The 26,351-nt window shown below is 35.4% G+C and overlaps 1 protein-coding gene across 3 annotated transcripts in view; it reads left to right on the top strand.

Annotated features, from left to right (window-relative positions):
- Positions 1 to 26,351, top strand: part of SPATA5 (spermatogenesis associated 5) — a 320,569-nt gene that overhangs the window by 233,212 nt on the left and 61,006 nt on the right. For 2 of the 3 annotated variants that reach the window (XM_047798607.1, XM_047798608.1), the window contains exon 15: positions 19,656 to 19,820. In XM_047798607.1, the coding sequence (XP_047654563.1) occupies positions 19,656 to 19,820 (165 nt within the window). Of the gene's footprint in view, positions 1 to 19,655; positions 19,821 to 26,351 lie in introns of those variants that run through there. The other variant, XR_007137477.1, reaches the window with a different exon arrangement.

Here is a 26,351-nt window from a genome sequence, read left to right as displayed (position 1 = left end):
GATTTGGAAGTAATGGGTTAAATACCCCAGCCATCCAGAATGTTAATATTCTCAGCAATTTGTTTGTACCACCTGATATTTCTTATATGCATGCTTCTGCATCTGATAGTTACCTGTAGGTAAATCACCTTACATGGTAATCAACTGACCTTCTTTATTTTGAAAAAATATGTATCATTTGAATACCTTACAGTCTAGTGGGAGCAGTAGAACATATAAACAAATACTATAGTATAACATACACAACAGACATGTGAATAATGTTTAGAAGTAATACAGAGAATAAGTAATAGAGAATAAAATGACCATTTCTTTATGTATGCAGAAGTGATATGAAGGAAGATCAGAATTGTCACGAAGTACGAGGCATGTGGGCAGGTAGAACTACTCAGATCAGTATGTACAGAGGTGTGAAAGATGTGCTGTTTTCAGGGAACTACAAGGAGTTCATTATAGGTTGAAAGCAAAGGGCAGGGAAAAGCAAATGATGGGAGCCGATGGCTGGGAAAATAAGCAGGGGACAGGTAAGTTCTCTCCTGACCACCACCTCTCTCCCTTCTCCCCCATTAACAACCTGTGGGTTTCACTTTTTACAACAGGAAGGATGAGGATTAGTTCTAGATAAATACTGATTTGTCATTGCAAAAGTGCTCTTTAAATAGAAGTAAGTGAAGGATGTATCATTCTAGTAAGAGAACCTAAGTACATGTGTGTATTTGTGTGTGTTGAATTATTTTTGTTCTGTTTTCTTAACTCTTTTGTACTCGTCACCAAGTACTGCCATTTACTGTGGCACATTCTTCCCAAACACTTGCTGTCAAATGCATCAAGTCTTTTCTTGCACAGTGCTACGGGTTTCTACAGAACTGAGCAAGCCCGACATTAGACAGATAGCCTACAGACTGATTGATTTATTTGTTTTAATACAAATACATACTCAGATGTTGTCATATAGAAATCCTTTTTAGAAGAATTATTTTTCAAAGAAGAAAGAATGTTGTAACCCTAGCACCTAATCCTGTGCCTGGCACCTAGTAGATATTCACAAATGTTTGTGGAATTGAACTTTTCTGTGAAGCAAAAAACTCCTTCAAAATTTTAGTTCATATTAAAGCTATTTAAGATTCAGTAAAGTTAAGATTCAGCTGAATCTTAAACATCTTCAATATGAATTGAAGTGTTTAAAAAGCATTCCCAGTAGTTGGGAAATGAAGTTGTATCATGTTTTGAGATCCAGATTTTAATTTGGCAGGAATTAATCTGTTTGCGGGATACCAATACAAATCTTTATCAAAGAAATCCTGCTTTATCTTTCTTTGCAAAATGGGAAGGCATTGTCACAAGGGGGAAATGTGTAATAATAAGTTGAAAAGTTTGGGAAGTTCTGCTTCAAAGATAGCTTTTAAATCATTCTTTTCAGGTACACTGCCTCTGTTATTATTCCTGTTCTAATTTAAGACCTCAAGGTTGTATTTGCTTCCTAACTGGAAGTTGCTCTTCATTTCTACACTGCCTCCACAGTGTAGAAATGAATTATTTACTTCCAGAATTATTTACTTCCTTAAACAGAAAATCGAGCCTTTCCTGCACCTCATTAAAATCCTTTCATAATTTTCTGTAGACCTTATGAAATTGAAAACCATAGTCACTGGCATTACCCATCATTTGTAATAGAATCATACCTATGGAGGATTTTTTTTTTTTTGGTTGTATCAGGTTTTTGATTTTTTTTTACTTTGTCTACCTCCATAGTCCCATGATTCAAAGAAGCCTCCACCAGTGCTTCCCAAACACTTCCATGGAATGTGATACATAATAATAAACAGACAAAGTTGCTATCTGACTGCTTAGAGCCTCTGGCTTCTATGGGCTCCTGGCCCTCCAGAGAGCTAAAGGAGGCAATATCCTAAGCACACATGCAATCCATTCCTGGTGCAACTGTTGGAAACATCTGTCTCATACTGTAAGCACAGTAAACCTTTTGCCTTCCAGGAATGGTTCGTACATTGCTGCACCTTTAATACTTTGGACATAGTATTTACTTTATCTTTTCCCATCTTCTCAACCTGGTGAATTTCCCCTACTTGTCACTTAAGGCACATCTCATTTGGATCAGGGTAATGTTTCTAGATTTTTCAAGGAAATTTTAAATTCCTCATTTCCAGTATCTTAAATCAATTAATCTTGACTCTGGGAACTTTCCATTTACTGAACCAGGTGTAGTGACTATAACTATACTAATAATGATTTTATGTTTTAAAAATACAAATAAATAAAATTTTCATTTCCTTGGCTTTTTTAAAAAGTTTTTTCCCACATAGATTATATTCTCCTTGGTTTCAAATATACCCATCTCACATGTTAAAAGGGTTATTTATTTAAAGGATAAAATGGATAATACAAATATATAGTCCCAGGTTAGGAGTCAAATTGGAGCTGTAGCCACAGGCCTATACCACAGCTGCATCAATGCCAGATCCGAGCTGTGTCTGTGACCTAAACCACAGCTCACAGCAATGCCGGGTTCTTAACCCACTGAGCAAGGCCAGGGATTGAACCCAGGTCCTCATGGATAGCAGTCAGATTCATATCCCCTGAGCCACAACAGGAACTCCTGGAAACAGAAAATTTAAACAGACCAATTACTAGAACTGATATAGGATCTGTAATTTAAAAAAAAAAAAAAAAAAAAAACTCCCTGCAAACTAAAGTCAAGGACAGACAACTTCACTGGAGAATTCTATCAAACATAAAAGAGGAACTTATACCTATCCTTCTTAAGTTATTCCCCCAAAATTGAAGAAGAGGGGATACTCCCACATTGATTCTATGAAGCCACCAGCACCCTGATACAAAAACCAAAAGACACTACAAAAAAAGAAAATTATAGGCCATTATCTTTGATGAATATAGATGCAAAAATTCTCAACAAGTATTAGCAAACAAGATGATCTCACTAGATCTTGTCAACAGCAGAAAAAGCATTTGACAAAATTCAACATCCATTCATGATAAAATCTCTTATCAGGAGTTCCCTTCGTGGTTTAGCAGTAATGAACCCGACTAGTATCCATGAGGATGTGGGTTTAATCCCTGGCCTTGCTCAGTGGATTAAGGACTTGGTGGTGCTGTGAGACATGGTGTAGGTCACAGACATGGCTCGAATCCCACAGCATTGCTGTGGCTGTGGTGTAGGCCAGCAGCTACAGCTCCAATTGGACCCCTAGCCTGGGAACAGCCACGGGTATGGCCCTAAAAAGCAGAACAAAACAAAAAACCCTTACCAAAGTGGGAATAGAGGGAGCATATCTCAACGTAATAAAAAGCCATTTTCAACAAATCCGCAGCCAATGTAATACTTAAAAGTGAAGGGCTAATAATAACCTTCACATTAAATTCAGAACTAAATAAGGATGCCCACTCTCACCACTTCTACTCAACATAGTACTAGAAGTCCTAGCCACAGCAATTAGACAAGAAAAAAGAGATTAAAGGTATCCAGATTGAAAGGGAAGAGGTAAAATTCACTATTTGCAGCGACATGATACTATATATAGAGAACCCTAAAGTTTCCACACACTATTAGAACTGATAAACGAATTCAGTAAGGTAGCAGTGTATAAGCTTTTAATATGCAAAAATATGTTTCACACCTTTACAATAAGAATGAAATACTAGAATGGGAAAGTGAAAAAGCATTTTTGTTCAAAATCATATCAAAAAATAAAATAGATACCTAGGGGTAAATTTAAACAAGGAGGTGAAAGACCTATATGCTGAAAACTATACAACATTGATAAAGGAAATTGAATAGTTCAAAGAAGTGGAAAGATATCCCATGCTCTTGGATTGATAGGATTAATATTGTTAAGATGGCCAACTACCCAAGGCAATCTACAGATTTAGTGTTAATTCTTATCAAAAAATACCCATGACATTTTTCACAGAACTAGAACAGTTTATCCTAAAATCCATGTGGAACCACAGAAGACCCAGAATTGCCAAAGCAATTCTGAGATAAAAGACCAAAACTGAAGGAAGATGTAACCCTTCCAGACTTAAGACTATACTACAAAGCTAAAGTAATCAAATCAGTTTGGTATTGGCACAAAAACAGACATATAGATCAATGGAGCAGAATAAGGAACTGAGAAATAAACCCACATACCTGTGGGTCACAATGTATAACAAAAGAAGCATGAATGTGCAATGGAGAAAAGACAGTTTCTTCAACATGTGGTGTTGGGAAAGTTGGACAGCCACATGTAATTCATTAAATTAGACCACTCCCTCACACCATATACAAAAACAAGCAAACAAAAAACCTCAAAATGGTTTAGAAACCTAAATATAAGACATGACCCCATAAAACTCCTGGAAGAGAACATAGACATTTTTTGACATACATCATGGCAATATTTTCTTAGATCATTCTCACAAGACAAAAGAAATAAAAGGAAAAATAAACAAATGGGACCTAACCAAACTTAAAACTTTTTGCACAGCATAGGAAACCATTAAGAAAACAAAAAGATGACCTACAGAATGGGAGAAAATATTTGCAAAAGATGAGCCCAACAAGGAGTTAATGTCCAAAATGTACAAACAGTTCATACAACTCAATATAAAAAAAAAATAACCCAATCCAAAAAATGGGCTGATACCTGAATAGACATTCCCAAAGAAGAAATATATGGTCAACAGGCACTTAGAGAAATGCAAATCAAACAATACAGAAAACATTTCCAGAAGTCAACTGTGTTTATCTGAAAATATTTAATAAATAATACAGGTGTGTCATGGGGCCTCCTCTCTTAATGATTCCTTTATCAGATTCCTATTGAAGAAAGCAAGCAGGAGTTCTTATCATGGCTCAGTGGTTAACGAACCTGACTAATATCCATGAGGGCTCAGGTTTGATCCCTGTCCTTGCTCATGGGTTAAGGATCAGGCATTGCCATGAGTGGTGTAGGTTGCAGACTCGGCTTGGATCCTGCGTTGCTGTGGCTGTGGTGTAGGCTGGCAGCTATAGCTCAGATTTGACCCCTAGCCTGGGAACCTCCATATGCTGTCGTGCAGCCCTAAAAAGATTAAAAAGAAGAAGAAGAAGAAGAAAGCAAGCATAGTTCTTTAATGTCTTCTTTCTCTATTATAAAAAGAGTATGAATTGAACCTGTCCAAGGCCATATATGAAAAGAAGCCAGGAGAGGAAGAGGCAAGTAGAGAGTTGTTAAGTAGTGGTCTTTTTTTTTTTTCTTCTTTCTTTTTTTTTGCCTCACCCTTGGCATCTGGAAGTTCCTAGGCCAGGAATTGAACTCACACCACAGCAGTGATCTGAGCCTCTGTGATGACAATGCTGTATCCTTAATCCACTGTACCACAGGAAGAATTGAACATTGAAATTTTAACATTGAAATTTTAACATTGAAATTTTATTTTAATCTGACTTGTCTCCCATTATTCTAACCTCCTGGTTTTGGGACATTTATTCTTTCATCATTCAAAGAACATTAATGTCTACCATATGCCAAGTATGAGGATCCAAAGGGTAACTATCATTCCATATATTCAAGGAGTGTGTTCCAAGTACTGGGATAATTATACAGGAACGGTAACGATGACAGTAGCATCTGAATTGAAACATACATGCCATGTGCCAAGCACTATGCTGAGCCTTTTATATGGATTGTATCATTGAATACATACAGTCATCTTCTGAGTAGATACTAGCACTGTTAAGGATATTAAAGTACCAAGAGGTTTAAATGGTTTATTTAAACACACAGCTAAAAAATAGTGGAACTAGAATTTTAACCCAGTTAGGGTGATTCTTTTGCCTTCATTTTTTAACCTGTATGCCAAATTACAAATTATACAGAAATTGAAAGAGTTGTAGAAGGTTGTATAAAAGAGAAGAGTTTTAAGCTGAAAGTTGAATAAGAGGTGGGGCTTGCCTAACAGACTAGGAGATAAAATGTCATTCAGAGCAGAGAGAATTATGTGTGAGGACAAAGATGCAGAAGGCAGCATGAAGCTTCACTACCGGTAAGGGCGTAGATGCTCTTGGAGCCACAGAGTGAGAAAGGAAAAGTGGCTGCATATAACTTGGGAAACTCAAATCAAAATTATAGAAGCCTGAAACACTATACTTGAATTTGACTTTTTCCTTTGAGGTGCTATTAAATGGCTAGAAAATGAGAAGTTACAGTATTTGCAATTAGAATGATCATTTTAAAGAAGATGAAATAGAAGTGACAGTTTCAAGAGAGATTTAAGAGCTACCTTTAACATACCTATTCTTCAGTTGAATTTAAAGGAAGTGGGAAATGTCTAGAAGAAGCACAAGATTTCTTTGAAATAAATCAGAAGTGTTATCAAGGATTCACCTCTCTTCTCTAGTTTCAGGAGCAATTTTCTCCGTGAATCATGATATATTGATATGTTTTCATTCAAGTAAAATGTAAAGGCTTAATGCTGCTTTTCTTTACAGAAAAATACATTCCCTGCACTCACATACACACCCTTGATGATCATTTTAAATGAACAGGAGCCAATGGTAGTACATTTTCAATAAAGAGCATTTAATATATTCAGTGGGCATTGCCTTGGGTAATATAGTATATGGAATTGGATCTGGAAAGCCCATTTAAAAGGTCATCTAATAGAGTCATTCTTAGTCTGGGGTACACAAGCAGATTTCAGCTGAACTCAATGGAATTACTTGCAGAATTGTGTGGGGTATTTTCTCATCTTGTGTACTTTGAGAAGAATTCTTGTCAGAAGTACATAGGCCTCTCTGATTAAAGGACCATCATTTTCACACATGAGGGAACAGGCTGTTAGAGATATAAAGACTTGCTAAGGTCTTGAATAAGTTCTCTGGTGAAGGCAGTTTGCCCAACAATTTTTTAAACAGAGTTAATGTAAGACTACAGTGTCTATGACCTTGCGGCCAGAAGTGTTTCTTCTGGGGTTATTTCTTCATTGAGAATTGTTGTATGGTTTTTTTAAAAATAACAGAGCATGCTGTCATTCAAAATACATTCTTCCACCCTAATATTGCAGAACAGTATTTTTAAAGAAATTCTAGGAAGGGTGTTAACTCATTCAGGGTTTTACAGGAAGGAAATCTCTTTCCTACCGTTTTTTTTAAGCTAACTTTCACTGACAAGATCAGGCCAGAAAAAGCCTAGTTTGGCTGTTGGCCCAGACAGTGTTATAATCATTGAAGTGTACTCAACCTGCATTGCCCAGGGACAGCTACAACTTGGGGTGGGGGTGGAGGGCAGGAAGTACAGATGCATGCTGAGTGTTGTTCCATTGACTTAGATGACGTGTATGCCCTATATCCTCTGCCGTGTTGTTCTTTCAACTACTAGAAAGGAAATTTTAAAATAGCCTAGAATGAGTTTTCCCAGAAAGGTGAAAAGGATAACTTCAACTTAAAAAAAAAAAAAAAAACAAGCCATTTGCAGCTGTATCCCCAACAACTAATAAAATAGAGGCTGGTACATGTAGAGGTGTTATAATTTTTTTGATGATAATTTTTTATATAATTTTGGTAAATTTTTAAATAATTTTTATACTTGTATCCTATTTCAGAACAAGATTTTTTTTTCTTGTCCCCTGATGCTGAGTATCATATTGTACTGGCAGGATAGTAAAGTAAAAAAGGTCTGATTCAACATTCAGAGACCCCCTGATTTCAGTTTAGTTTCTGCCATTTATTGTATGATCTTGGGCCTCATTTTCTTTTTCTTAATGGGGATATATGAATACTTAATTCATAGAATTTAGAATAATATTAAATGAAATATAGTACTGTGTGAAAATTGCTCTATAGATTCTGAGGAGTATATAAATATTAATTTTATTTATCTTAGATAATATTTTTAATAATTTGAAAAAATATGTTTACTTGGAGTTTCCTGGTAGCCTAGCAGTAGTTGAGGATCCGGCATTGTCACTGCTGTGGCTTGTGTTTGATCCCCAGCAAGGGAACTTCTTCATGCTGAGGGCATAGCCAAAAAAAAAATATATGTTTACTGATATCATCCTAATTTCCTGAAGCCTGTATTTGTTTTAGGTAGGGAAGAAGTAATTCCCATGATTGAAGTACAGTTTTGAATTTTATGATAAAATACATATCAAGGAAGCTGATCATGCGTCATTTCTACCTAATGAACTAATGTTAAATGTAGAGAATAGTACAAAAATAACTAAAGCATTCATTTTTAAATAAATATACTATATTTACTTTGTTAATTAACTTTTTGCTTACTAATTTGTATATGACTTAAGAATTAATAGATACTTGATAAACCAATTAACATCATATTCTAGGTATTGAGACATGTGAAAAAGTATACAGCAGATTTTTCCAAAGTGAAAATGTGATATTAGTTTTTGGGATGTTCTATAATTAAAACCTGGGATAGAATTTCTATATACTACTGAAGATCCCTTTTGGAGATTTTTAATACTCATTAATATAAGCTCCAAAAATTCCTGCATATAGAAACTTGTTTAATTTTTTTTCTACCCAAGTGTTTCCCTAACTTATTTAACAAGAAAACCCTTTTTTTTTTTCATTAAGATGTGAAAGTTTGGCTTATATATAAGAATCTAACTTAGACAAGTTCTTCTCAAAGCTGTTTTCATCAAAATCCAATCATTGGGTGAAAAGAATTTTTTCTAAAAGCAGGAAAAAAAATTCGTATGTCTATATATACATACACACATATATATACAAATATATGTATATATATGATTACTCCCACTTCCTGAAAACATGATGATATTCAAAAGCAACATAGTAACATGATTAAAATGCAGTTATGAATATAATCAGAAATTCTAACCAAAAAATTCTGTTTTATTGCCTTTTTTTTTTTTTTTTTTAATGGCCACTTCTGCAGTATATGGAAGTTCCCAGGGCAAGTTTGAATCAAAGCCACAGCTATGACCTATGCCACCACTGTGCTACACTGGATCCTTTAACCCACGGCAGTGGGCTAGGGATCAAACCCAGGCTACTGTAGCAACCCAAGCCACTGCAGCAGACTCAACCCACTGTGCCATAGTGGGAACTCCAGAAAACCCCTTTTCCTATTACATCTTCTAGCATTTTATGAAGCACTAGTATAAGATAATAGGTATCAACTCCATGAGTTTTAAGATTCTGTTTAGGACTCTTAAAATAGAGATTTTTATGGAATTGGAATGGTTGTGATACCTGTCTTCCATATTTGTAGCCAAATCATTAGAATTTGACCTGTTACAGCTTGTTATAAAAATATTCTTTCTTTTATTGACCACTCATGTGACTTTTCCCAAACTGCTTAATCCACTAAGATAGTCTTTCCAGATAGAGATATGAAGTTTACTGATTTGTAATACTGAGAACCTAACAAATGCAAGGTTTTTTTTTTCTTTTTCAGATTATTTTCCCATATAGGTTATCACAGAATATTGGTAGAGTTCCCTGTGCTATACAGCAGGTCCCCTTTGACCATAAATTCCATGACAATCCTAGACCGCAGTCCATCCCTACCTGCCTCCACCTGTCCCTATTGATAACCATAAATTTGTTTTCAAAGTCTTTGAGTCTGTTTCTCTTTTGTAAATAAGTTCATTTGTATCTTTTTCTTTTTTTTTTTTTTGGTATGATAATCTCTAGGTCCATCACTGTTGCTACAGATATCATTATTTCTTTCTTTACTGCTGAGTAATATTCCATTGCATATATGCACCACATCTTCTTTATCCATTCTTCTGTCCATGGACATTTAGGTTGCCTCAGTGTCTTGGCTATTGAAAATAGTGCTGCAGTGAACATTGGAGTCCATGTATCTTTTTGAATTACGGTTTTCTCTGGATGGATGTGCAGAAGTGGGATTGGTGGAGCATATGTTAGCTCTATTTTTAGTTTTTTGAGGAACCTCCATTTTGTTTCCCATAGTAGTTGTATCAATTTACATTCCCACTGACAGTGTAGGAAGGTTCTCTTATCTCTGCATCCTCTCCAGCATTTATTGTTTATAGACTTTTTCATTATAACCATTCTAACTGGTGTGAGGCGATACCTCATTATAGTTTTGATTTGCAGTTCTCTGATAATTAGTGATATTGAGCATATTTTCATGTGTTTTCTGGCCATCTCTGTGTCTTCTTTGGAGAAGTGTCTATTTGTGTCTTCTACCCATTTTTTGATTGGGCTGTTTGTTTGGTTTTGATATTGACCTGTGTAAACTGTTTGTATATTTTGGAGGTTAATTATCTGTTGATGACTTCATTTACAAATATTTTACCCCATTCTGTGGATTGTCTTTTCATTTTATTTATGATTTCCTTTGCTGTGCAAAAGCTTTTAAGTTTAATTATGTCCAAATTGTTTATTTTTGTTTTTAATTTTCATTACCTTAGGAGGTGGATCTGAAAAGATACTATTTTTTTTTTCCCCACTGTACAGCAAGGGGGTCAGGTTATCCTTACATGTATACATTACAATTACATTTTTCCCCCCAGCCTTTCTTCTGTTTCAACATGAGTATCTAGACGAAGTTCTCAATGCTACTCAGCAGGATCTCCTTGTAAATCTATTCTAAGTTGTGTCTGATAAGCCCAAGCTCCCGATCCCTCCCACTCCCTCCCCCTCCCATCAGGCAGCCACAAGTCTCTTCTCCAAGTCCATGATTTTCTTTTCTGTGGAGATGTTCATTTGTGCTGGATATTAGATTCCAGTTATAAGTGATATCATATGGTATTTGTCTTTGTCTTTCTGGCTCATTTCACTCAGTATGAGATTCTCTAGCTCCATCCATGTTGCTGCAAATGGCATTATGTCGTTCTTTTTTATGGCTGAGTAGTATTCCATTGTGTATATATATCACATCTTCCGAATCCAATCCTCTGTCGATGGACATTTGGGTTGTTTCCATGTCTTGGCTATTGTGAATAGTGCTGCAATGAACATGCGGGTGCACGTGTCTCTTTTAAGTAGAGTTTTGTCCGGATAGATGCCCAAGAGTGGGATTGCGAGGTCATATGGAAGTTCTATGTATAGATTTCTAAGGTATCTCCAAACTGTTCTCCATAGTGGCTGTACCAGTTGACATTCCCACCAACAGTGCAGGAGGGTTCCCTTTTCTCCACAGCCCCTCCAGCACTTGTTATTTGTGGATTTATTAATGATGGCCATTCTGACTGGTGTGAGATGATATCTCATGGTAGTTTTGATTTGCATTTCTCTTATAACCAGCGATGTTGAGCATTTTTTCATGTGTTTGTTGGCCATCTGTATATCTTTGGAGAACAGTCTATTCAGGTCTTTTGCCCATTTTTCCATTGATTGATTGGTTTTTTTGCTGTTGGGTTGTATAAGTTGTTTATATATTCTAGAGATTAAGGCCTTGTCAGTTGATTTATGTCAAAGAGTGTTCTGCCTATGTTTTCCTCTAGGAGTTTTATAATATCTGCTCTTACATTTAGTTCTTTAATTCATTTTGAGTTTATTTTTGTGTATGATGTTAGTATTCTAATTTCATTCTTATACACGTAGTTGTTCAGTTTCCCCAGCACCACTTATTGAAGAGCGTGTGTTTTCTCTATTGTATATTCTTGCCTCCTTTGTCATTGATTAGTTGACCATGGGTACATGGGTTTAGTTTCTGGGATTTCTATCCTGTGCCACTGATCTATTTTTCTGTTTTTATGCCAGTACCATACTGTTTTGATGACTGTAGCTTTGCAGTATAGCCTGAAGTCCAGAAACCTGATTCCTCCAGAAACCCGATTCCTCCAGCTCCACGCAAATGCACATTTAATCAACTTTGTTTAGTTATAATTTACATGCAACAAAGTATATGATTCAATTAATTTAAATACATATATATGTAAACCTGTGAGAGCACACAAGATATAATAGAATGTTTCAGTCACCCTAAAGGGTTCCTTTTGCTCCTTGACAATCCATCTTTCCCTCCACCCTGGGCTCCAAACAACCACTTGTCTGCTTTTTGTAAATATAGACTAGATTGGATTTTTAATTATTTTATATAAATGGAATTTATAATATGTACTTTTCAATGTCTAGTTTCTTTAATTCAGCACAATGATTTTGAGACTCATGCAAGGTATTGAGTGTATCAGTAGTTTGTTCTTATTGCTAGGTGGTATTATAGTACAGGTAAATACATTTTTTTTCATCCATTCATGAATTTGTAGACATTTAGATTATTTACAGTTTGGGGCTATTGTAAATAAAGCTGCTATGATGGATGTGTGTATATGTGTAACTGAATCACTTTGTTGTACAACAGAAATTATCACAACATTGTAGATCAACTATACTGCAATAAAACTTAAAAACATAAATATATAAATAAGTACATAAATAAATAAAGCTACTGTGAACATATTTGTACAAGTCTGCATGGATATGCGTTTTTGTTCCTCTTAAATAAATACCTAGGAGTAGAATTGCTGGATTGTTATGGTGGGGAATGTTAAACTTTCTAAGAAACTGCCAGTTTCCAAAGTATGTTCCCATTAAGAGTGTGTAAATTCTAGTTTCTCCATATCCTTGTTCAATCTTTGGTATTATTAGTGTCTTTAATTTTAGTTATTCTTATAAGAATGTAATGATATTTCATTGTGGCTTAAATTTGCATTGAACTGATGATGACCAATGATGTTGAGCAGCTTTTTACCTAACATATACTTACTTGCCAACTCTGTATCTTCTTTGATCTAGATCTGTTCAAATTTTTTTGCCCATTTTCTGCTGGGTTGTTTATTTTCCTATAATTGAAATTTAAGAGTTCTTTATATGTTTAGATACATGTTCTTTGTCAGATATGCCTATTGTGAATATTTTGTCCTGTGTATTGCCTTTTTATTTCCTTAAAGGCATCTTTATAAGAGTAAAAGCAGTTGTTTTACAAAGACAAGTTTACCCATTTTTTTCTTCAGTACTTCTAGAAATTTGTATTTTTAGCTCGTATATTGAGGTTTATGATCCATCTTAAGTTAATTTTTGACTACAGGGCGAGGTAAGGGTCAATGTTCATTTTTTTAAACATGAGTATCTAGGTGTTGCAGAATAATTTCTTAACATACTTAACTTTCCTCATTAAAAGGCTTAAAAATCAATATGGGCTGCTTATTCTGTTCTATTAATCTATATTTCTATATTCCAGACCTTATCACACCGTCTTGTTTCTTTAGCATTGTAAGTTTTGCAGTCAGGTAGTGTAAATCCTTCAACTTTCCTTTTTTTTTTTTTTACTTTCCTTCACTATTTAAGTCATTTGCATTTTCAGATAAATTTTATGATTAGTTTATTAATTTTTTTGAATGTCCTTGAGGAATTTTGATTGCAGTTGCACTGAGTCTATAGATAAATTTGGAAAGAGAGAATATCTTAATTTTTTAGTCTTCTAATGAAAATAGTGTGTGTGTTTAAATAGGTGTTCAATTTCTCTCAGCAGTGTTCTGTAGTTTTCAATGAAGTATTTTTTGTTAATTTTATTCCTATCTTTTGTATTTTTATATGTTTCCATGAAATAGATTTTTTAAACTTCATTTTCTGTTTAGTTTTCCATTTAATACTTTTTTTCTAATCCTGTAATCTTGCTATTAGTTGCTTTGTAGATTCCTTAGGAGTTTTACATAAATAATCCATGTTACCTCCAAATGACGATAGTTTTACTTTTTACTCTTCCAAGTTCTATTTTTCATTCCACCATACTCTCCCCACCCTGGTTTTGCCTTATTGGAAAGGATAGTACCTCTATTAATAATGTTTGATAGAAGTGGTGAACTTTTTACCTTGTTCTTGATCTTAGATAGAAAGCATTCAGAATTTTTATGTTAATTATGATGTCACCTATAGGGGTTTTTTTAGTTCCATTTATTATATTGAAGTTTCCTTCTAGTCCTAGTTTGCTGAGAGTTTTCTTATCATGAGTGATTTTACATTTTGTCACATGCTTTTTCTGCACATATTAAAGTGATCATATGTATTTTCTCCTTTATTCTGTTACTATGATGAATTATACTCACTGGATTTTGAGTGTTAAACTGACTTTGCCTTCCTGGGATAATTCTTACTTGGTTTTAATGCTTTATCCATTTTATATATTGTTAGATTCTGCTTACCAATATTCTTAATGGATTTTTAGGTGTGTGTTTATGAAGGTGTCATTAATCCATAATTTTCATTTTTTATAATGTCTTTGTGAGGTTTTGGAGTTAGTATTATGCTGGTTTTATAAAACAACTTTAGAAGTGTCCCCTTCTATATATTCTAAAGTGATTGTATAATTTCTCAGAGTTCTCATTGTGGCTCAGCAGGCTAAGGACCCAGCATTGCCTCTGTGAGGATGTGGGTTCTATCCCTGGCCTCACTCAGTGGGCTGTGGATCTGGTGTTGGCACAAGCTGAAGCATAGGTCATTGATGTGGCTCAGATCGGGTGTTGCCGTGGCTGCAGCTCTGATTTGACCCCTGGCCTGGGAACTTCAATATGATACAGGTGTAGCTGTAAAAAGGAAAAAAAGCATAAATTTTATGTTATTTCTTCTATGGTAGAATTCAGAAGGGAAACCATCTGAGCTTATATTTTTTCCTAATAAGAAGGTTGGTCATAATGGGTTAAATTTTTTGAAGAATTCAGTTCCATTGAAAAAATTAAATGTAAAGCTATTCTGATTTGCTGTTTTATTTTGTGTCCATTTTGTAACCGAATGTTTTTAAGGAATTTAGTTCTTTTTTATTGTCATAAAATTGTTTATAATATTCCCTTATCATTTTACTATCTTTAGGATCTATGATGATAACCCTTTTTAAATTTCTTTTTCAAAAATTTTTAAATTGAAGTTAGTTAATTTACAATGTTTTGTCAATTTCTGTTGTACAGCAAAGTGACACAATCATGTACATATATATATATATATGTATATTTGCAATTCTCTAATAAATGATGCAGAGCATTTTTTCATGTGCTTGCTTGCCTTCCATTTGTCTTCTTTGGAAAATGTCTGTTTAGGTCTTCTGCCCACTTTTTGATTGGGTTTTGCTTTGTTTTCTTTTTGCTATTGAGTTGTATGAGTTGTTTGTATATTTTGGAGATTAAGCACCTTGTCAGTTGCGTAATTTGTACCTAGTATCTATTTTCTCCCATTCCGTAGTTTGTCTTTTTGTTTTTTGTTTTTTTATGGTTTTGTTTCCTGTGCAGAAGCTTGTAAGTATAATTAGGTCCCATTGGTTTATTTTTGTTTTTATTTCTATTGCTTTGGGAGACTGCCCTGAGAAAACATTTGTAAGGTTGATGTCAGAGAATGTTTTTACCTGTGTTCTCTTCTATAGTGTTTGATGGTTTCTTGTCTTATGTTTAAGCTTTAAGCCATTTCGAGTTTATTTTTGTGAGGGTATGTTGTAGTTTCATTGATTTACATGCTGCTGTCCAGTTTTGCCAGCACCGCTTGCTGAAGAGACTGGCTTTTTCCCACTTTATGTTCTTGCCTCTGTTGAAGATTAATTGACCATAGGTGTCTGGGTTTATTTCTGGGTTCTCTATTCTCTTCTGTTGGTCTGTATGTCTGTTTTTGTACCACTACCACACTGTCTTGATGACTGTAGCTTTGTAATATTGTCTGAAGTCTGGGAGAGTGATGCCTCTTGCTTGGTTTTTGTTCCTCAGGATTGGTTTCACAATTCTGGGTCTTTTGTGGTTCCATATAAGTTTTTGGATTTTTTGTTCTAGTTCTGTGAAAAATGTCATGGGTAATTTGATAGGGATTGCATTGAATATGTAGATCGCTGTGGGTAGTATGGCCATTTAAACAATATTAATTTTTCCAACCCAGGAGCATGGAATATCTTTCCATTTCGTTGAATCCTTTTTAATTTCCCTGATTAATGTTTTATAGTTCTCAACATATACATCTTTCACCTCCTTGGTCAGGTTTATTCCTAGGTTTTTAATTTTTGGGGTGTGATTTTAAAAGGTATTGTTTTTTATATTCATTTTCTAATATCTCATTGATAGTGTAGAGAAATTCAAATTATTTCTGAATGTTAGTCGTGTATCCTGCTACTTTGCTCAATTTGTCAATTAGTTCAAGTAATTTTTTTGTGTGTGTGGAGTCCTTAGGGTTTTCTATAAAAAGTATCTTGTCATCTGTATATAGTGACAGTTTTACCTCTTCTCTTTTAATTTAGATACCTTTTATTTATTTTGTTTTTCTGATCGCTATGTCTAAGACTTCCAATACTATGTTGAATAAAAGCAGTGAGAGTTGTCTTGTTCCAGATTTTAGCAGGAGGGCCTTCAGCTTTTCTCCTTTGAGTATTATATTGGCTGTGGGTCTTTTTTCATTTCTGATGTTGCTGATTTGTTCTCTCTTTTATTCTTGTTTAGTCTAGCTAGCATTTAATCAATTTTTTAAATCTTTGTAGGGACCTACCCTTGGCTTTCTTGATTTTTCTCTCTTGTTTCCCATTTCATTAATTTTTGCTCTCATATTCATTATTTCCTTCCTTGTACTTACTCTTGAAACTTTGATTTTAGACTTCTTTTCTACTATAAGCATTTAAAGTTATATATTTGCCTCTAAGCACTTCTTTAACTATATTCCACAAATCTTAATAGATTAGATTTTCATTATCATTCAACTTGAAACATTTTCTAATTTTTTGATATCTTCTTTTTCCTATGATTTATTTAGAAATATGTTGTTTAATTTCCATGTGTTTGAGGTTTTCCTATGTCTTATTTTTAATCATGTCTAACTTATTCTTAAAATTCTTCTCTGTAGGATTTCAGTCATTTTAAATTTGTTGAGTTTTGTTTTATGGCTTATCATATGGACTGTTTTAGTGAATATACCAAGTGTACTTTGAAGGAATGTGTATTCTATAGTTGTTGGGTATAGTGGCCTGTTAATAAGTATCAATTAGGTCAAGATGTTTGGCAATCTTATTAGATCCTCTTTATCTTACTGATTTGTTTTCTAGTTCTATCAGTTGCTAAAATAGGAGTGTTAAAATCTCCTATTATTATTGTGGGATTATATATTTGTCCTTTTAATCCTATCAGTTTTGCTTTCTATATTTTGCGTCTTCATTATTAATTAGCAACATATATGTCAAGAAATAGAACAAGTTTCTGAGACTTTGCCCTATTTGAAAGCTAACAAGTTAGCCTGAGACAGTTTCCTAGAGTCTGACAAAAGACGTGAGACTCCTGGGTAAGAGATGGGACATTTTATTACTCACAGAATATCATCATTTTTTCGTGCTAGTTTCCTAAGAACTAATTCCCACAGAGCAAATATGAGATTTCAATGTTTATATTTTCTATACTGTTCTATGTATGGTCCCAGCTGCATTTTCAGGATCTGGGAGTTTTGTTTTAGTTTTTATAATTAAAAAAAGTTAATGTCTGAGTTCTTTTTTACTTTATGTATTTACTTCTATCACACTTTCTTTCTGGATACTCCATATTCATTCTTAAGTACAAATGTGGAAATGTGCTGTTTTTCACCATTTGTAAGTGAGTATCTCCTAAATATTTAAGTGCTATTTCTGATTATGTCAGCAAAAAAGAATGTATTTGGCAATATAAAGAGTCTACATTTTGGGGGTATTTCATTCCTGATGCTCTTTTTTTCTTCCTGAAGATTCAGTTTTTCATCTCGTGTCATTTCCCTTCAACCTGAAAAACTTCCTTTAGCCTTTTCTGTACTGTACATCTGTTGGAAACAGATTTCCTTGGTTTTCTTTTATCTGAAAATGACTTTTTTCCCATCATTATTTAAGGATATTTTCACTGGGAATAGAATTTTGAGATGATGTTTTTATTCTTTTAGCATTTTAAAGATATTCTGCTGGTTTCTGCTCTTCATTGTTTTGACTGAGAGTCACTGGTGATTCAAATCATTGTTCCCTGTATTCACCTCTGGCAGCTTTCAATATTTTCTTTATCCTTGGTTTTTAGCAATTTAACTGTTATGTGTTCATGTGTGGTTTTCTTTGTATTTCTTTTGCTTGAAATTCTTTTTTTTTTTTTTTTCCGGTTTTTATTTTTTTCTATTATGGTTGATTTATGTTTTTCTTGAAGTTCACTGAGCTTCCAAATTGTATGATTTATTCATTTTTTACCAGTTGGGTGATTTTCAGCTTTTTCTTTAAATATTTTCTACCCCATTTCTCTTTTCTTTCCTTCTTGGACTCTAATTACGCATATGTTAAGCACTTTTTGTCCCACAAGAATGATCTTTTCCTGTAAATCTTATCATTTTACCTTCCTATTTAAAACCTTCTGATTGCTTCTCATTGCAAATAGAATTCAATCCAGACTCTTTACCACCTTGTTTAAGGCCTTATAATCTGCACATGTCTATCTCTCTAACCTCATTTCCTGTGTCTTTTCACTTTATTGTTTCTAATACATTGGGGTTTTTTTTTTCCTTTCCCTATAATGTACCAATGATCTATGTCTTTTCACTTGATGTTCCCTTTACCTTGAATGCTCTTTCTCCAGATCTTTGTATGGGTGACGGTTTTGAGTATCTGCATACGTTACCTCCTCAGAGAGGCTTTCTCTCACTACCCCAACTAAAAGCTACCCTAGCCCCTAACACACAAGCACTTTAGGCCCATGTCCCTTTAAATAGCTTTTACTGAGACAAAATTCACATGCTACAGTTTTCACCCACTTAAAAAATACAATTCAGGAGTTCCCGTCATGGCTTGGTGGAGATGAATCTCACTAGTATCTATGAGGATGTAGGTTTGATCCCTGGCCTCGCTCAGTTGCTTAGGGATCCAGCATTGCCATGAGCTGTGTTGTAGGTCACAGATGTGGCTCGGATCCTGGCATTGCTGCAGCTGTGGTGTAGGCCAGCAGCTACAGCTCTGATTCAATCCCTAGCCTGGGAACTTCCATATGCCGTGGGTGCAGCCCTCAAAAAACAAAAAATAAAATAAAATGAAATAAAATTCAAAGGTTCTTAGTATATTCACAGACATGTGTAACTATCACAACATTCAGTTTTACATATATCTACCTTATTCATAGATACTGCTATTTCCTAGTACCGAGAACAATGTCTGGTATATAATGCATGCTCAGTAATGTTTTTCTGAATTGATGATTTCATTAGCTCTAAGATAATTTAGGCATTAGCCTCCAGTAAAATATTAGGAAAGTTCATTTGACTACCATCAGCTCTAGAAGTATTATTTGATCAGAGCTGTGCTATTTTGAGGGCTTTCTGAAACAGCTTAGCACATATTTTAAGAGTTATTGCAGGAAGTTACCAAAAAAAATCTTTTGATATGGTGAATACAAGTCATATACACATTTCCTTAAAAAAGAATAGCCATCTTTTACTAACCTGACAGTTGTTGAGGAGCAAAAAGCCTTTCAGAAATACTGTTTTTCTATTTTCAGAAGTACTCTGATGTTGTTTATTTGTTTGAGTCTTTGAAATAGATTATAGAATCTGTAGTATTTGTTTTATTTACTAATTATGAGATTGGTAAGTTATTCATGAGATTCTAAACATCGTATTTCCTTGTGTACCTTTCATGTGGAAGGAATGTCAAGTCTGAGCTTGGTTAATCTATACTGCCCCATCTTCCTTATAGGCTTTGATGCGGCCTGGAAGAATTGATAGAATCATCTATGTGCCTTTACCAGATGCAGCAACAAGAAGGGAAATATTTAACCTGCAGTTTCACTCTATGCCAATTAGTAAAGAGGTTGATCTGAATGAACTCGTCCTCCAAACAGATACATACTCAGGAGCAGAGGTAAGATAACTCCCTTCAAAATACCTTGGTGGAAGAAAAATGGTGGTTTGGGTGTCAGTAGTGAAAAAGACTCCTTGATGCCAGCTGTTTTAAATAACTATATATTAAGAAATATTGGCGTTCCCGTCATGGCTCAGTGGTTAACGAATCTGACTAGGAACCATGAGGTTGCAGGTTCGATCCCTGGCCTTGCTCGGTGGGTTAAGGATCTGGCGTTGCCGTGAGCTGTGGTGTAGGTTGCAGATGCAGCTCAGATCCCACGTTGCTGTAGCTCTGGCGTAGGCCAGCGGCTACGGCTCTGATTCGACTCCTAGCCTGGGAACCTCCATATGCCGAGGGAGAGGCCCTGAAAAAGGCAAAAAGACAAAAAAAAAAAGAAATATTAAAACAGGATATATGCTATATGACAAGTAATCACTAAATGAAATTACACTTCACTTGGCCTCTATTATATTTTGATTGTTTTTGCCTAGCTCCTATTATTTCTCAAAATGCGTAGCATAATATAAAGGAGAAAACACTGAACTAGAATTAGAAGTTTCTTCTTTTGGGCTTCTTGACACAGAAGCTTCCAACCAGTTACACACTTCACTGAACTTTGATTTCTTCACCTATCAAATGGAAATGATACACAACTTTCCCTACTGTTTTCTTATAGAGATCATAAAAATGAGATTAAGATATCCTGAAAGCACTCTGAAGTACCAAAGAGTTGGCAAAGAGATTTTGTTATCTTTTAAGATTTTTGGAAAATTGTCTTAGTCTACAAATATTCTCTCATAAAAACCATAGAAGAGATAGCTAGTTTACCCTTAATAGTAAAAATATATTCTCAACAAGAACAGCAAGATCTCTGTGAGAATATGAAAATTTTAAGTATGGCAGATAAACATTTTTTCTCTCCTTAGCAACTCTTTACTTAGGCTGCTTTTATTTATAGAATAAAATGCCATTAAAATAATTTTGCAGCTTTTGTACATGTATTTCTTAAGAAAAAATTGGACTATACTCTTCAACACAAAAATATCATTTCAATACCACTGATACAGGTTTGTACTGGGAAATTAATATTTCTTAAGACGTTGTAGATTCTTTTCATTCTGAATTATCCAGCAGACTGAGACTCCCCTTCTGTTTTGCTTGTTACTATTTTTATCTGTCTTCATTAAAACCAAAGAGATCGATGTGTAATAGATCATCAGTGGTACTCAGAGAGTCTTGTAGGTAAGTTTACATGTGGAATTGGGTTTAGTATAGCATGCCATCATAGCTAATAGCAACAACCAAAATAAATCTCAAATTTACTCATTGTTTTTTTTTTCAACTATGAATTATGTATATTTGATTTTTTCCCCCTTTAAATTTTTTAATTCTCTTTGTGGGGGAGAGACAGCAGGGAGATCCACATAGAAAGTAGATTGAGAAGCAGGTAAAGTGCATTCACCTTTAAAGTCCTGACTGAAATGATAATCTTTATTACCATCTCATTGGCACGACCATCCATTAAATTGAAATGAACATATATTTACTGCTAACTGACTGCTCTAGCATTTCTAGAATTTAGTTTTTGATATGAGACCAAGGGCTGGTATCCTGTACATATGTCGGTTTACAGGAAACAGCCAGGAAAAGAAACCATAAATCTTTCACTTGAGTGAAGTGGAAGAGCAGTTAGTAAGGTATAAATAGGCCTTTCTCACTTTGAAGTAATTCATGGTAGTAACATAGAAATGCAAAACAAAAATCAAAGCCAATGAGGTCCTGTCTGGCTGAAAGGAAAAAACTCATTTGGTGCCAGGAATTATTGTACCAGCTTGCTAGTTCTTATGTAGTACATGCCTTATTCAATCTGAAATATAAGCACATTCATTTTTATTAATTTCTATGTCAGATTTTCTAAAAACAGTCACAGAGAAAGTAGCAGAAAATTCTATCCCTGGACTTACAGCTTTGTGTCCCATAATGCTTTGGTGAGGGAAAGGTATCCTGCCGTGATCCTAATTATAATCAGTGTGTTCTTACAGCTTCAGAGACATTTATTCCAGAGCCACATCTTTGTAGTTCTAGGTTTTTCAACTTGGGCATGATCGATTTGTTCCACATTTTTTGTTTTGAATGAAGGCGTTGGTCTGAATATTTAGGTAATTCACACAGGTGCCTTATTGTTTGAGAAGTATTTTTTAAAATCTTAAAATTAATAGGAAATTTAAGACATATTAAACTTCACATAAAGTATAAGATCTCTCTTGTCTTATTTCCTTCTATGAGAACAAAAATGGTGCTATGATGTTTGAAAGGTGAAACTGGTTTTGATAGGTTTTTAAATAGAACATATTCAAACTTGAAACACAGTCGCCTGACTCCTACAGGCCCAATTCTTTACCACTAATGTAGCTAATTATTTCATCCCTCAGCAAGGCCATATCCTTCAGCAGAGAACTAAGTTAGCAAATGCTTAATAAACTGAAAAATATACATTTAGGAAAAATAGACTTTCTCCTCATTTATCATAGAGGAACCCTCTTGTAGCAGTGTACCCTACTATAGGCATAGCCTTTTTTTCAGAGTTGGAGTGTCTCTATGACCACTTTCGGTATAAAAATGAAACTGTTGACTCTGTTGTCTTCACAGGAGAGTAGTATATTCAATATTACATTAAATTAATTTTATTTGATGATACAGTAGTATCTATATCAATAAGAATTTATTCAAGTGAGCCAGAAATGAGGAAATTGCTAACACTGTTTTTTAGAAAATAAAATGTTTAACTGCAATGAGTATTTTTTTCTTTTCAATTGAGAGGTTGTAAGGGTGGAGTTCCCATTGTGGCTCAGTGTTGTAAAGAACCCAGCTAGTATCCATGAGATTGCAGGTTTGACCCCTGGCCTCGCTTAGTGGGTTAAGTATCTGGCATTTCTGTGAGCTGTGGTCTAGGTCACAGGTACACTTGTGACCCTAAAAAGAAAAAAAAAAATTGATTGAGATGGAGATGATACTAGCACTCATTAATAAGAAGACTGGGATGGGGGGTTACTTTTTTAAAGTATTTTCTGGTGCTTTTGCCTAGTCAGCATTGTTCCATAGATGCTTACAGAGGCCTAATGTTTGAAATCTCTCCTTATACCCCTCTGAGTTACTCCATTTTCCCTCCCTGGAGAGGGTGTACAGAGAATTGAGGCTTTTTTTTTCAGTCCTCAGGAGAGTCCTAAGAGGAAGTTTGTCGCCAGCTGAAAGGGGAATGTGGTCACTAGGGAGCAGCCTCTAAGGAGAGCCTGAAACAGGCAGCATCCTTCAGCCATCTCTGCCGTCTGCTGCTCCCCCGTGGCCAGAACCTCATTGTCTTTGGCCTCTTGGCTGTAGCTACCAGTTAATGGAAAAACACAGTTCAGGAGGAAATAAGCAGTCTTTTTTGGTTATAGCTATTGTTTTATTTTGCTTTGATTTTTGTTTTTTAAGTTATTTGTAGCAGATTCCACTTCATTTATTTGTCTTATATCAAATTATCCTCATTACTTTAGGGAAACTTTGACCCACCAACAGGACATCAAAAATCACAAAAACTTGCACATGAAAGCCATAACTGGACCCATTACCCATGTGCCATGTGCTTGAGAACAGAGATGATAAATAAGATACATCATTTTTCCTCCCTGGATAGGAATTTACTGACAATATCTGTAAAATTTGGGTTGAATGTTTATTTGCATTTAGATGTTATCCTTCTTTTAGTGATTACTTCATTAAGTAAAACTGACAAAATACCTAAGAGCCAGGTGTTAGCTATACATTTTATAAATAATAGAGGCAATCACAGCTTTTCAAATATCAAGATTTGAGAAATCAACTTTCAAGAGAGACACTAAAATAGGGGAAAAAAGAATTTTAATGTTGCAGTTGAGTAGTCTTTTAATACAGTTTTCAGTCTTTTCTTTCAGGTGGGTTCAGACTAGTTTATTTAACTTCTTCAAACCTCAGTTTGCTCATTTGTAAGACATCTATGTGACTGAAATTGTTTTGAGGGTTAAGTGAGAAAATAAATGTTATTTCCCTTCATCCTTTCCTTCTTTTATTATTCAGTATTTATATTTACTTGTGCGGTATTGGATGATGCTGCTATAAGACAATTTTACATTGTCTCAATGACCAGATAATTTATCCAAAAGCTAAATAATAATTGAATTTGCCTCTTACCCTTTTCTTGAAAATGTAAAAATCTACTTAATCTGGTGATTTTTATGGTCATCTTATGAATCTAGCTTTAGAAAGTCTTTCTAAAGCAACTTGTTAGGGTCAAATACATTTCCCATTAATTTTTCAAAAAGCTTTAACTTCATGTAAATTTAGTTTATCTCTATTTTACTAAAGTGATGTGTCTTGCCCTGAATTGTTTTGTAGTCTAGGCCCTCCTGGGTCTAATAAATAGCTCAAGGTCTTCATGCCAGCCTGACATTAAAAAAAATCACTTTCCAGGAGTTCCCATCATAGCTCAGCAGTTAACAAACCCAGCTAGAATCCATGAGGATGTGGGTTCGAGCCCTGGCCTCACTCAGTGGGTTAAGGATCTGGCATTACCATGAGCTGTGGTGTAGGTCACAGACGCAGCTCAGATCCTGCATTGCTGTGGCTCTGGTGTAGGCCAACAGCTCCAGCTCCAATTAGACCCCTAGCCTGGGAACCTCCATATGCCACAGGGGTGGCTGTACAAAGACAAAAAAAAAAAAAAAAATCACCTTCTAGTGTGCCTTACTAATTAATTCGAGAAAGGTTCTATTCATTTTGCTTGAGCTATTATAGCTAATAAAGGGAGAGACTTAAATTACTTTTCTCTCTTGCTGATTAATATTCCTTCTGAGATTAGAGCTCTCTCTCTCTTTCCTCCTACATAGTGTAAGCAGAAGGAACAGTTATAACCATGCTGGATATCTGTACTCTTCCTACATGAGGCCTCATTTTTTTTCTTTTTTTTGTCTTTTTGCTATTTCTTGGGCCGCTCCCACGGCATATGGAGGTTCCCAGGCTAGGGGTTGAATCGGAGCTGTAGCTGCCGGCCTAGCCAGAGCTACAGCAAGCAACACGGGATCTGAGCCGCGTCTGCAACCTACACCACAGCTCACGGCAACGCTGGATCGTTAACCCACTGAGCAAGCGCGGGGACCGAACCCGAGACCTCATGGTTCCTAGTCGGATTCGTTAACCACTGCGCCACGACGGGAACTCCTGAGGCCTCTTTTGACTGTTTAATTTAATCTAAAATCAGTATCGGTGTACTAGAATCTAGCAGCATTGACTCTTTATATGACCAGCCTAACAACACATCTGTGGTAGGACCAAAGATCCTAGAACTGGACTCCTTTTGGTCCGGCCTCAGGCTCTCTGTGTAGTGCTCCTAGAGAGCAGCTAGCAGCAGTGTTCCCATCTCAAGTGAATCAGGGCCCTGCAGGCCTTAGCAACCTCCTATAGACATACCTGCAGTCTGCTTGTCTCACCTAATCAGAAACTGCCCTATGAAAACGTGCTCTTATTGCCAGCTGGTCTATTCTTATCTGAGATCTTTGTTCTCTCTCCACTCTTTCTTGTGTATTCACTCTAAAATTTCTGTATCTGGAGTTCCTATTGTGGCCCAGTAGAAATGAATCTGACTAGCATCTATGAGGGCACAGGTTCGATACCTGGCCTCGCTCAGTGGATCAAGGATCCAGCATTTCTATGAGCTGTGGTGTAGGTTACAGACGCGGCTTGGATCTGGCGTTGCTGTGGTGTGTGTTTTTATTTGTAAAATAAAATTCTGTATCTGTACCCCTGAATTTCAAAGTATTCTTTGCTTATACAGCCTACTGGAATCACTGCTTTGCTATAAAATCATCATGATAACCCCACCCAGAAATAGCTTCCCCTCTTGAACTCCTTTAGCTCTTAGGATATTTTTCCTTGCAGTTATTTTAACATAAGCAGCTGCCTCTTATCCCCTCAAACAAACTCTAAGATTCTCTATGGCAGAAACCAGGTTTTGTATTTTTTGGAGTACAGCAAAACAACCGATATGTCCACTGAATCAGTGGCCATTAATGTTGGATGGATAATTTATGTGTTGATTCTAAGTAATTGTAATGAAACAAAAATGCAATTTAACATTTGCTAAAGTGACACTTCTTTTTTTTTTTTTTCTGCCTTTTGTCTTTTTAGAGCCTCACCCGCGGCATAGGGAGGTTCCCAGGCTAGGGGTCTAATCGGAGCTGTTGCCGCCGGCTATGCCAGAGCCACAATAACGCTAGATCCAAGCCGCATCTGTGAATTACACCACAGCTCACAGCAATGCTGGATCCTTAACCCACTGAGCCAGGCGAGGGATCAAACCCGCAACCTCATGGTTCCTATCTGGATTTGTTTCTGCTATGCCACAACGGGAACTCCTAAAGTGACACTAATTCTAAACTTATGGGGGGATTATCTATTTGGGTACATAACTCTATGGGAATACTGCTGTAGCAGAAGAACTAGAGCCAAGCAAAAGCTGTAGATTTGTCTGAAGTC

Source organism: Phacochoerus africanus, chromosome 10 (assembly GCF_016906955.1).
Source record: "Phacochoerus africanus isolate WHEZ1 chromosome 10, ROS_Pafr_v1, whole genome shotgun sequence".
NCBI lineage: Eukaryota > Metazoa > Chordata > Mammalia > Artiodactyla > Suidae > Phacochoerus > Phacochoerus africanus.
Note: the sequence above shows the minus strand (reverse complement) of the source record. Positions and strands in the feature narration are given on the sequence as shown.